The sequence below is a fragment of the Macrotis lagotis genome, unplaced genomic scaffold (assembly GCF_037893015.1).
Source record: "Macrotis lagotis isolate mMagLag1 unplaced genomic scaffold, bilby.v1.9.chrom.fasta BILBYCTG039, whole genome shotgun sequence".
Taxonomy (NCBI): domain Eukaryota; kingdom Metazoa; phylum Chordata; class Mammalia; order Peramelemorphia; family Peramelidae; genus Macrotis; species Macrotis lagotis.
Genome location: NW_027421946.1, coordinates 223,791 through 237,072, shown reverse-complemented (window position 1 = coordinate 237,072; position 13,282 = coordinate 223,791). Strand labels below are relative to the sequence as shown.

Below are 13,282 nucleotides of genomic sequence, written 5' to 3'. Positions count from 1 at the left end.
AAAATATTTAGTACAATGGGAATCTGGTCCATATCTACTTCTTGCAAATGATTAAGTTACTATGTCTTGTTAATGGCATTTTTTTGTACTTCCGTTTTGTCACTTATAAAATGAATAGTAATACTTTCTTTACACCAAGAAGTCATGGAGAGAAAAGTCTTCTGTATATTGGATACTGCTATAAAATGTGAGCTGCTATCATTATTTACCTATTATTTAGCAGTCTATTGCTCACCTTTTCAGTCTTCAATAGGAAAGGATTTATGTAGGGATTCTTACAAAGTCTCCTTATTTGAACAGATATTATAATTCTTTTTTCCTCTCACCTGTACTTTTGATGTCATTCATCAAAACTTAAGATACCTTTCCTTCCCCCCCCTTTCTTGGGTTCAGACTCTTTTTTTTATATTATTCAAACATTTTATTTATTTTCCAATTATACACAACAGTAGTTTCAATCAATTATTTTTGTAAGCTATGAATTTTACAACTTTTCCCCTTCCTCCCTTCCCTGTCTCCTCCTTCCCCCTCACACAAAAGGCAATCTATAATCTCTACATTATTTCCATGAAATGCATTGAACAAAACTGCATATGTTGAGAGAAAAGAAAAACATATCCTTGGCGAAGAAATAAATAATAACGATAGTAAAATTAGTAATACATATAATAGTTTTTTTAAAAAAGTTGATGATAATAATCTTTGTTCATAACTTAAACTGCACAGTCCTTTTACTGAATACAGACTGTATTCTCTATCACAAAAACCTAAAATTTTCCCTGATTATTGCACTGATGGAGTAAGTCCATTAAGGTTGTTCATTTCCACCATGTTGCTGTTAGAGCATATAATGTTCTTCTAGTTCTGCTCATCTCCCTTAGCATCAGTTCAGGGAATTCTTTCCAGGTTTCTCTAAATTTCTATTCTTCCTGATTTCTAATGGAACAATGGTGTTCCATCACATTCAATATCATTATTTGTTTAGTCATTCTCCAATTGATGGGAGTGTACCTGCCAAAATAGACTAAGAAATTCTATGAAAACAACTATAAAACACTTTTAACACAAAAAATCTGATCTTAGAAAAGGGGCATATATCAACTACTCAAGGATAGGTCAAAATAATATAATAAAAATGACAATTGTCCCTATATTAAACAACCTATTTAGTGGCATGCCAATCAAACTTCTAAAAAATTACTTTAGTAAGGTAAAAAAAAATTGTAACTACATTCATACGATGGAACAAAAAGTGAAGAATATCAAGGGATTTTATGAAATAATTGCAAAAGAATGTGACTTTGACTTACCAGATCTAAAATTATATTATAAAGAATCAGTCATCAGAACTGTCTAGTACTGGCTAAGAAATAGTGGTGAATTAATGAAATAAATTATGTGGAAAAGAGACAACAGGAAAAGATTATAGTACTCTGCTGTTTGAAAAAACAAAAGTCTGGCTTCTGGGATAAAAAACTTACTCTACAATAAAAACTGTGGTGAAAACTAGAAGATAGTATGACAGAAACTTGGATCAGATCAACATCTTACAATATATACCATGATAAGTTCAAAATGGGTGCAGGATTTAGACATAAAAGAAAATATTATAAGCAAACCAGGCAAACAAGGTACAGTTTGCGTGTCAGTACTAATGGAAAGGGGAGCATTTTATGACCAAGGAAGAGATAGAGAATATCATTAAAAATGAACTAGATAATTTCTGTTGCACTAAATTTAAAAGGTTTTGCATTAACAAATCCACTCTAATCAAGATCAAAAGATGTGTAGTAAATTGGAAAGCAATATTTACAAATAGTCTTTCTGATAAAAGACTCATTTCTAAAATTTATAGAGTACTGAATAAACTTTATTTGAATAAAAAAGCCATTGCCCAATTGACAAATGATCAAAGGATATGTAAAGGAAATTTATAGATTAGGAAATCAAAGCTATCAACAGTTAAACGAAAAATCACTCTAAATCATTACTGATTAGAAAAATGCCAATTAATGCATCTCTGGGATACCACCTCTCACCTCTCAGACCATCCAGTATGACCAAAAAGGAAAACGATCAATGTTCAAGGGATATGGGAAATCTGGGACACCAAAGCATTATTGGTGGAGCAGTGAACTGATCCACCCTTTCTGGAGAGCTATTTGGAATTATGTCCAAAGGGCAATTAAAATGTTTATACCCTTTGATACAGTAATATCACTACTGGATCTATATCCTGAAAAGAACATGAAAAAGGGTAAAGCATCTCTTGTGCAGAAATATTCATAGCAACTCTGTCGTGGCATAGAATAGAGTGTCTTTCTTAGCCTTCATTACTTTCCCTTAGCTAAGGAATGTACAGAAAGGATAGACTAGACATACTTTACACAGCATTTTACATGCTCTTTATATTTCACCTGAGTTTTGTTGATTTGTAAAGCACCCTGGCTCTGGATTTACAAAAACATTACATCCTATGGTGAGATCACTGTTGGCTTGTCCAGCTAACAATACCATGCCAGAGAGCCTAGTCTGCCATGCCTTCTCTGATGAATTCTTTAATGATAGACTTATCAGAGAAGAATACAACTTGAGAAATCACTCCTTTCTTCTTAAAATGTTCCAACCCTTTCTTCATAAAGTCACAGACACTAATTTCTAAGGAGAAGAGATTACAAGGTAGAAGTTAACACATCTAATACAATCTAAATTGCAGCTATAATGCCTGCATGCAGTAAAGTTTCATATTTTTTCAGTGCTGGGAAGCCTGCAATTTTAAACCTGGAAGTTACCTCCAAGATTATTTAGTGAAAGGTACAATGATCCATAGGTCTCTAGGCAACAAACCCCATTTATAGACAAACTATGGAATTTGCAGCTCCCCAAACCTATTAAGGGTTTAAATTTCTTGATATTTGGAACGTTATTCTTCATAGAGCTTTGAAGCTGAACCCACAAAAGAGTGTCATCATTCTGCTTTATGAGCAAGGGTACTTTTCATGTTTGTGTGTCCTGGATCACTTTGACTGTCAATCTGGGGAAGACTTTGAACTTCTGCCCTGTATCTTCTGCTTAAGTACATAAAAGAAGATATAAAGTATTATGAAAGGAATCAATAGAAATTCAATAGAGGAATAAAAACAACCAAACAACAAAGCATGTTCATGGACCTAAGCTTAAGAACTCTTGTGAAAGAGAAGACTGTAAGGAGAAAATCAGAATAAACACCACAGGGACAATCTTCACTCAATGACAAGGATACCAATCCAAGAAGTATTAATAAGGGGCAGCTAGGTGGTGCAGTGGATAGAGCACTGGCCCTGGAGTCAGGAGTACCTGAGTTCAAGTCCGACCTCAGACACTTAATGATTATCTAGCTGTGTGGCCTTGGGCAAGCCACTTAACCCCATTCCCCTTGCAAAAACCTAAAAAAAAATGTACTGATAAGCATGAATCCTCTGGTAATCACCAACAGGGAAATATGTTACTTGTACATAAACAAATTAGAATCCTTGAGAACAAACCTAGCAATCTGAGGAATGCAAATGTTCCTTTAAAGAGAATAAGATTAGACAGAAGTAGATGAGGGGAAGGAAGAGGAGGGAGGGACATAGACAGGAGAGAGAGAGAGACAGAGAGACAGAGTGAGAGAAAAGAGACAGAGACAGAGAGACAATCACAGGCACAAAAAGTAGTGTACATAGACCCAGAGCCAGAGCTAGCTAGAGATGGGCAAAGGAAAGATAGCACATAAAAGTTGGAAAGACAAGCCATTACTCATTACTTCTTGGTTAAGTTTTAGTCAAAATACCTACACTCTAGGCAGAAGACATGACTTGACTGCATGACCAGTATTCTTCTGGGTCATTAGAATTATTACTTTCTCCACCCTTTGCCTGAAGAAGCCCAATTCAGAGTCCATTTACAAGAATCTTGTTTCTTTCTCAATAGTTAGACAAGAGGAAGGAGGGAAAATGCACTCCTAGGTTCCTCTCTTCTATAAGAGTAAAGAAAGGAAGAGTTAAGTCAAAGGCACAATGGCTAGGCTTTTCAGTCTTTCTTAGGGACCCAAGAAAAGGTATAGAGGCAAAAGTAGCATGTCAGGCAAGAGAAGGGAAGGTAAAGGGTTCACATCCCTGGAGTCTATCTACATCTGCCCAAGCTTGGGACAGAGTTTTCTGTTTGCCTCCTCTAAGCTTTCCCTTTAGAGAGATTCAGGTTCTGTCCTGTTGGGAGCTCCATTCCCAGAGTTCAATCTGGAAAGGTCTCTTGTCACTAGTAAAGGAGTAGGGATCCAAATCCTTCTTCAAGAAACATAACTTTGGACTTCCGGCCAAGATGGCAGAAAGATGACAGGTACTGTGATAAGTGCTTCTCTTTCCTCTCAAAAATGACATGAGAGAAACCTAACAGAAATTCAATAAAAAAAAAAAAAAACCTGAAAGAGAAGCTAGGAGAAGAAAATCTACCAAGAAGGTCTGCGTCAGGGGACCATGGGTGAACTGGGAGACGAGAACAGAAGATCAATGCTGGGACATCAGCTGGGGTAAGATAGGGCCCTGTCTCAGCCATAGAGACTTTGACTAGAGCAAGATCCAACTTGAGCCGGGGAGTCTTTGGTGGTGGTGAGGGGGGGGAGGGAGTCTATAGGTGTGAGGTCCAGCATAGAGTCTCAGAGCAGGCCTGGAGAACTAACTGGGCCTGAGACATGAGCTCCATACTTTCAGCAGAGCCCTTCCTTTGCCTAGTTCAAACAATAAACACAGGCCCCACCCCACCCCATCAGGGTAACAGAGTTCACTCTAGGGAAAGAGATTAACTCCTTCCCCCAAGGCCCAGCCCAGTGTTCAGTCAACTCAGACCCTGCTGCTGAGGACCTCAAACACTCCAGAGAAAGCAACGAGCGCCCCCTACTGGTGGACCCTTAGAATTACTAAGACAAGTGAACAAAGCCTCTAGGATCTTCAAATCAAACCCCTGAAAGCAAGCTCCACCCTCCCCCAACACAAGATCTAGAAAGATGAAAAAAAGATCAGAGTAAAGGGAAGCTTATGGAGAAATACTTAGAAGACATTCTAACCCAGAGAGATCTAGCATTGCTGAGGAGAATATGATGTGGTTTCCAGGCTAGAAAGACTTCCTTGAAGAAATCAGGAAGGGGTTTAAAAATCAATTGGGAAAATTGGGATAAGAAATTCAAGAGAAAATGAACAAGTTACAAAAGAAAATTAACATTTTGTAACAAGGAAACAAATCCTTGGAAAATACAATTGGACAAATACAAAATGAGAATAACTCTCTCAGATCTTCAATTGGGCAAATGCAAAGAGAAAATGATTCTTTCAAAACTACACTTGGGCAAATAGAAAAGTCCTTCAAAAACAGAATTTGCCAACTGGAAAAGTAGTTGCAAAAGAAAAATGAAGAAACATCTTCTTCTCTAAAAGAAAGAAAATGGGATCAGCTAAAACTAATGACTTCTTCATGAGAGAATAAGATTGTGTTACACAAAAACAAAAGATAAAAAAATATAGAAAAAAATGTAAAATACCGTATCAGCAAAACCAATGACCTCGAGAAAAGATGAGGACAGGAGAACCTGAGAATTATCAGCCTTCCTGAAAACATTGAAGAGAAAAATAGCCTGGACTTACTATTACGGGAATTAGTGATGGAAAATTGAACTGATATCATGGAACCAGAGGGCAAAATAGTTATTGACAGAATACATTGATTCCCTCAGACAACACATCCTAAAATGAAAACACCAAGAAATGTTGTGTACCAATTCCAGATCTATCAGATCAAAGAAAAAAAATCTGACAAGCAGCCAGAAAGAAAAAAAAATTAAATACCAAGGAACCACAATAAGGATTACACAGGACCTGTCTGCAGTAACATTAAGGAATCGAAGGTCCTGGAATGAGATAGTCCTAAGAGCAAGGGAGCTTGGAATGCAGCCAAGGATCCACTATGCAGCAAAGTTGAGTCTGCTCTTCCAAAGAAAAAGATGGACATTTAATGAAATGGGAGACTTCCAAGATTTCATGATGAAAAGACCAGAGCTAAATAGAAAATGTAGACATCAAACATGAGGCTCAAGAGACACATGAAAAGGTTAACCCCATTTTCCTTGCGAAAAACCTAAAAAAAAATAAAAACAATATCTCCTTAAAATGGGGGGGGGGCAGTAAAGAGAAGGGAAGTTAGAGGGGTACTGAATGAGGTAAATCTCATTACATCAAGAGGTACAAAAGACCAACCAAGGGGAAGAAGGGAGGAGGTGAGAACCACCTGATCTTTATCTCATCAGACTTGGCTTAAGGTAACTTGGACACACTTAGTTAAGTTAAGAAACTTATCTTACTTTTCAAGCATTAAAAGGGGGAAAAGGGGAGACAGGGATGGGGAGGGGGAGAAAAAGGGGAACTAACAGAATGAAGGGAAGAAGGGGAAAAGGGAAAAGATAAAGGGGAGGGGTTGATATAAGAGAACAAACACACTGAAGGTGTTGGTATTAAAAAATAAAATACTAGGGAATATGGAAAAAGGGGAAAAAGGGGAAATAGAAACAGAAGGAAGATAGCATGGAGGGCAATAAAGAGTTAGAAAATATAACTTTGAATGTGAATGGGATGAACTCACTTTTAAAACATAAGCACATAGAAGAATGGATTAAAACATAGAATCCTACAGTATGCTGCTTACAAGAAACTCATGTGAAAAAGACACATATAGAGTAAAGGTAAAAGGTTACAGCAAAATATATTTTGCTTCAAGTAAAGTGAAAAAAAGAAGGGGTAGCAATTCTTATCTCAGACAAAACAGCTGCAAAAAATAGCTAGTGTTGAAAGGTATAAGGAAGGAAACTATATCCTTCTAAAAGGTACCACAGACAATAAAGTAATTTCAATACTAAATACGTATGCACCCAATGGGACAGCATTCAGATTCTTAGAGGATAAATTGAAGGAGCTACAGGAAGACATAGACAGCAAAACTCTACTAGTGGGAGACTTCAACCTCCCAAATCTCAGATTTAAATAAATCGAATCATAAAATAAAGAAGAAGGAAGTTAAGGAGGTAAATAGATTGTTAGAAAACTTAGATATGATAGACCTATGGAGGAAATGGAATGGAGTTAGAAAGGAATATGCTTTTTTTCCCTTCCAGTACATGGCACTTACACTAAAACATAATGGTCAATTGCAGAAAGGCAGAAATAGTGAACACATCATTCTCAGATCAAAATGAAATAAAAACCATATGCAATACTGGGCCCGGGAGATATAGACCCATAACTAATTGGAAACTAAATAACTGCTTTAAAGAATGAGTGAACCAAACAACAAATTATAGAAACAATTATTTCATCCTAGATGACAATGAATTTTTATTAAAAAGGATTCATTGGTCCCCCTTTACTCAATACCTTGCAATCTGGCTTCCATTTCCATATCTCTGCTTGTATAATAATTAATCTCATCATTTGGAAACTAATTCAGTGGTCTTTCCTCAGTTATTTTCCTTTTGATCTTCAAAGAGTAGTTTGATCACTTTGTGGAGAGTTACGCATTAGAGCTGAACTTTTTATGGAATTTAAACTCAAACGTTAGAGGAGATATAGCAGGATCATTATGGGAAATAATGTGAAGTTTTTGTTTTTGTTTTTCAATGGGAAAGACATAGGCATGTTTATAAACAGTAGGAAATAAGCAAATAGAAAGGGAAATATTTAGAATTAATGATAGGCTAAGGATAACAGAGGGGAAAAAAGCTTTTGAAGAATCCTTAAAAGATTGGTTTCTTTGAAGATGTGAAGAATTTAGCCTCAGTAAAGATTAAAGCTACTTCATCATGTGAAATGGAGTAAAAGAGGAGGTTATTGGAAAAGCATAGGAGTGATGTGAGATATAGAAAAAGAGAGAAAAAATGCTTCTTGCCTTTTTATTTTCTGTAAAATATGAGATAAATATCTCAACTGACAGGGCTGGAGTGGGGGAAGGGTAAGCTACAAGTTGAATGAAAAACTTTGAAAGAGCAATTTTAGGGAAGGAACATGATAGTGATTTGATAAGTCAGATATAATAGGATATGTAAGTACTTTCTTTAGTCAGAATTATTGTACAATTTTTTCACTTTTGTTAAGCAGACTGGAAATAGTAGAGAATAAATGAAGACAATTACTCAAGGATGAAGCAAACAATGTAATAATAATGGGGAGAAGGAATAAAGAGAAGAGGAGAGTGGGTACTGTGTCCAAAGCACATTCTAATCACAAAGAATAAATATTGTAAAGGTAGACAGTCCAGGCTCCTTAGAACGTCATGTACTTTGAGATGAATAACAGAATAGATGGTAGTAATGGAATATAATTGGTATTGCAGAAAAAAATGAGAAAGATTATTTTAGCATTTGAAATATTTATATTACATTATGAATTTAAAAATCTTAGAATGAAAAAGAAGAGTTACATTCTCCATAAGTTGATAGATGAATTCACATATCAGTCAATAATCCCAAATCCTAACCAATTGCATTTAGTGGATCAAAAGGAAAACCCAAGTTCAATTGCAATCAACCATCACAAGTAACCTTTCTATCATATATAACCTATATCTAATAGGAAAAAGCTATTTTCTTTTTTAAATAGATAACAGCATTGTGCTTGTGTGTGTGTGTCTGTGTATGTTTGTGTGTGTGTGTGTGTGTGTGTGTGTGTGTGTGAGTTTGTATGAGGGAACAGTTTGCTCTTTGAGAATAAGCCCTGCTGAGCATTGAGTTGTTTGATTCTAGATAGTTGGTCAGTTTGGAATTCACTGATACTGTTATACTGTTCAATGATGGTAGCAATAGCAATGCAGTTTGATAGCATCTTTGATGCAGTCATGATGATGAAATATTATGCCATGTATCACAGATGTTATTTCTACAGGTGATATTATCTACTGGAGGAAATGGAGCATGAATCATAATATGATTCTTGATATAAATTGTACCACAACTCATGAAATAATTTCAACACATCAATAAATTTTCCTTGGAGAGATCTATATGTGAGTTACTTTAGTTGATTTTGTCATACATTTAAAGGTAATTTAATCCCACACCCAAAATGCATGAATGTTACTTTGACTATTTTACATACATTTCTAATAGGTCATCCATGAATGTTCACTCTAGTTTTTAAAAGTTTTCATTTCAGTGACTAAGAACTTTGCCAAAACCTTCTTCAGTGCATATAAGACATCTTTATTTCTGAGACTGTAGATGACAGGGTTGAGCATGGGAGCAAGAATGGTATATGAGATGGCTATGACCTTATCCTGAGCTGGAGTGTGATAGGATTTTGGTCTCATGTATGTAAAGATACATGAACCATAGAACATGGCAACTACAGCCAGGTGAGAGGAACAGGTGGAGAAAGCTTTTTTCTGGGCCTCCAAAGATTTCATATGAAACACAATTCGGAGAATCTGACCATATGAGACAAGGATGATGGAAAAAGGAATTAGAAAGAAGAATGCAGCACTCACAAAGAGTTTTTCTTCATATTTTGATGTATCAACACAAGAGATTCTCAACATTGCTTCGATTTCACATAAAAAGTGCTCAATGGTCCTTGTGGCACAAAATGGGAGAAGCATCACATAAATTGTATGAAATACAGAGACAATAATTCCCCCAAACCAGGAACCAGCAGCCAGAACGACACTGATTTGATGGTTCATAAGGATGGGATAACGCAGTGGGTGGCAGATGGCTACATAGCGATCATAGGACATGGCTGTGAGAATAAGGCACTCAGTACCCACAAAGCAGACACAGAGGAAGATCTGGAACCCACAACCTGCAAATGTGATAGATTTACTACCAGATATGTAGTTAAAGGCCATCATGGGAACAGTATTGGAGATGTTCAAGATATCTGTGAAGGAGAGATGCTTGAGAAGGACATACATTGGAGTGTGGAGCTGGATGTCAAAGTGGATAAGAAGAATCAATACTGTGTTTCCCATTATTGCTACTGTATACATGATGAGAATAAGTGATAAGAAGGGCAATCCATACTGGTTTGGATCCAATAATCCTTGTAGGATGAAATCTCCCACAAAAGTCTGATTCTTTTCCTCCCTCATGAGTATTATTCCCTTTCTCTCCTGTAGTCCAAAAGACAAGTTTTCTAAAGTGAGTGATAGATAAAATCAAAGTACAGTACTGAGTCTATGACTATAAAATAATGACTGTCTACAGAAGTTATTTCATTGATTTAGGTTAATAAATTACAATTCACATAATAAATTAGTTACTGGAATTAAATAATTGTGATGATCAATTCATTGAAGGAAATGCTAAAAAAAAAATTCCAAGTGGCTCAGCTTTGTAATTCTACGCTCATCTTCCTTTCCATTGTGCTTATTTAGTTTTATAGACAATCAGGCAGCTGATTCAGCCTCTCACTGGCTAATCTTTCCTCTCATTTAACAGTATAGAAGAGTTTTCAAGGCAAGGAAGAGATCCTATACTAATGGAACTTTGGGGGTGAAATGTTTGTAAAATGTGCAAGCACATCAGTAGTAAAATTCTGTGAACCAACCAAGGATTGTTTTGTTCATACTATCATCATGTCTCTCATGATCACTATCATAATTATCTATCAAAAATAATTCTATTTTTGATTTATGGATTACACAAAACATCGACAATACAGTATAATCAAATATCCAAGGTCATTCTTAAAACACTATTTCTCCTATATATGATTATTTCTTTTCACTTCACCCTTCATCATTTTTTCAAGACTTTCTTTGCCTTTGCAAGATCATTGATGTCAGTATTTTTTATTGTTCACAACCAAACACCACAACTTGTTCAGTTATTCCACAATTGATGGGGATCCCTGCAATTGCCAGTTCTTTGTCAACTAATATAGATATGCAAAAAACATAGATTTCTGTATATACTTATGGTTATTATTGAATTTCCCTATACTTTACTATTTTTCTCACTGACTCCCTCTTACCTTATATTTTCTTCTCACCCCCTAACTTCCCTACCCATCTACTCCTCCAAGATTATTAATGACACCCTGTCTACCACTGTCCTGTGTGAATCCACACATCACTCCTGAAGTTGTACCCTCCAGGATACTAATATATACATCTCTAAAATCCTTCCCTATATCTGATCTCTTAGTTTTCTTACCTCTCTACATGTTCAGAACATTCTTACATGTTTTCAGTTGTACAAATTGTTTATTATTCAACCTAGATCAGAGTAAGTTTCCATCATTCCCATCCTCCATCTCACCAAAATCCCTGCAGTAGTTCTTTTCATTTCCAATTTAATAATATAATTGCTCCCTTTAATCTTTTTCCTACTCAACTTTTTTTTAGAATCACCCCATCATACACAATTTAGATCCAGTCTATCTTTCAAACTATCTTAAACTTTTAATATTCCAATATGAATTTCTACATGTGTAAATGTGTACACATATACATATATGATGCTATTCTGATGTGATATTTATCATTTGTTCTTGAAGAAGAATGTGATATCAGGGAGATGATAACAAGACAAGCAAGTGAGTTGGATTTGTTTGAGGAGTTGCTTTACTAAGTCATCAGTCTTAGCACCACCTCACACACCGATATGTGTACTTACTTTAGAACATCCATAGATAGATGCAAACCTATGCCTACAAATATAAATACAAACATGTGTCTGCCTAAATGTTTGGCATTAATGAATGTATTATAATTTGTATTTAATATTTTCTTTATATTGCTTCTCCATATTTTTACATCAAATTTTCCATTGAGTTGTAGTTTTTACATTTGTTTGTTTTTTGTTTTTGTTTTTCATAAATTGCTGAAAATGTTTCTGTTCATCAAATGTCCATCCATATTTTTTTATTTCCCTATTGGACTCAACTTTTCTGGGTAAGTTATTTCTGGGTGCAATCCTTTTTCATTTGTTTTTCAAAATATGGTTTTCCAAATCCTATTGTCTTTTAAAGGAAAACCTCTCAGCCCTTGTGAAATCCTGACTGTATGACCACAGCAATTAAATTGTATGTTTGTCCTGTTTTCTCATTAGTTCATAGTTTTGTAACTTGGATATGTTATTCCTCTTAGCTTTCCTTTGGTGTGTCTTTCAGTTTGTGAACAATAGATATTATTTCTACTTTACCCTCCACAGGGCAATTTTTCATAATAATTCCTTATGATATCACCAGATAATCAGACAATTTTTATATCATCTATACTTGATTTGTTCTCCTGATCAATTCTTTCTCACATTTTTCCATTTTTTTGGATTCCTTTTATCATGTTCCTAATTTTTCTTCAAACTCTCATTTGATTTTTGAATTTATTTTTAAGTTCTTCCGGGATTTATTTTTGGGTTTATTATCACTAAATATTAGTTTGGTTTTGCTTTTTTTAACCTCCCTGTCTTCCTTTGAATATAAACCTAGTTCCTGTTTTGCACCAAAGTAGTTATAAATGATGAAATTAATTTCACTATGCTTATTTATTTTTATTTTGCTTGTTTAAAAGTATTTCATTATTTTAACAAGGATTTAACATCAGGCTGTGGATATTGTGGACCTAGGTCTTGAAGCCTCCATACTATTATATTCTGAATTCAGTCCAGGGATCAACCTCTGGGATTTTGTCCTTCCTGTCACCACAATTAGGGGCTCCAGCTACACTATCACCAGAATATTTTTACTTCCAATGGTAATGCACTCACCAGGCATATGCTCCCTCCTCCTCATCCCCTTCCCATTCTGGGATCACTTCTGGCCAGTTGAGGTGAAATTTCTTCTGCTCTGGTCTGCCTTCCAGTTGAGATGCCCTTAGGACTTATTGTTTGTTCATCTAGTGGAGGTGGCCTGGAAGAGACTGCCCTTTACTCAGACCAAACCTTAGTCTCTAGAAGTCATGACTTTTGTGAGGCCTTCTCAAATTATCTTAGGAGAATTGTTTTACCCCTGTATTTTTACTAAACCAAATTCTTTAATTAATGATTTCCTGCATTTATGGAGAAAATCTGGAGAGTCAGGGAATTTTTCATCTATTTCAATATCTTCCCATAATGCTTCTTCCCTACTATAACCATCAACAGTACCAGCATTATCATCACTATGGTAGAGTGGGTAGAGAACAATCCCTGAGGTCAGGAGGAACTCGGGTCAAATCTGGTTTCAGATACTTGCTGTTTGACTTTGGGATAGGTACTAAACTCTGGTTGTCTCCCATCAGGGATCATCTC

The 13,282-nt window shown here is 35.6% G+C and overlaps 1 protein-coding gene across 1 annotated transcript; it reads right to left on the bottom strand.

Annotated features, from left to right (window-relative positions):
* Positions 1-9,180: 9,180 nt before the first annotated feature.
* LOC141504042 (olfactory receptor 2AJ1-like) lies at positions 9,181-10,140 on the bottom strand. Its single transcript, XM_074208898.1, has one exon. It carries the CDS (start codon positions 10,138-10,140, stop codon positions 9,181-9,183), a length of 960 nt encoding a protein of 319 aa, XP_074064999.1.
* Between the last annotated feature and the right edge of the window lie 3,142 nt (positions 10,141-13,282).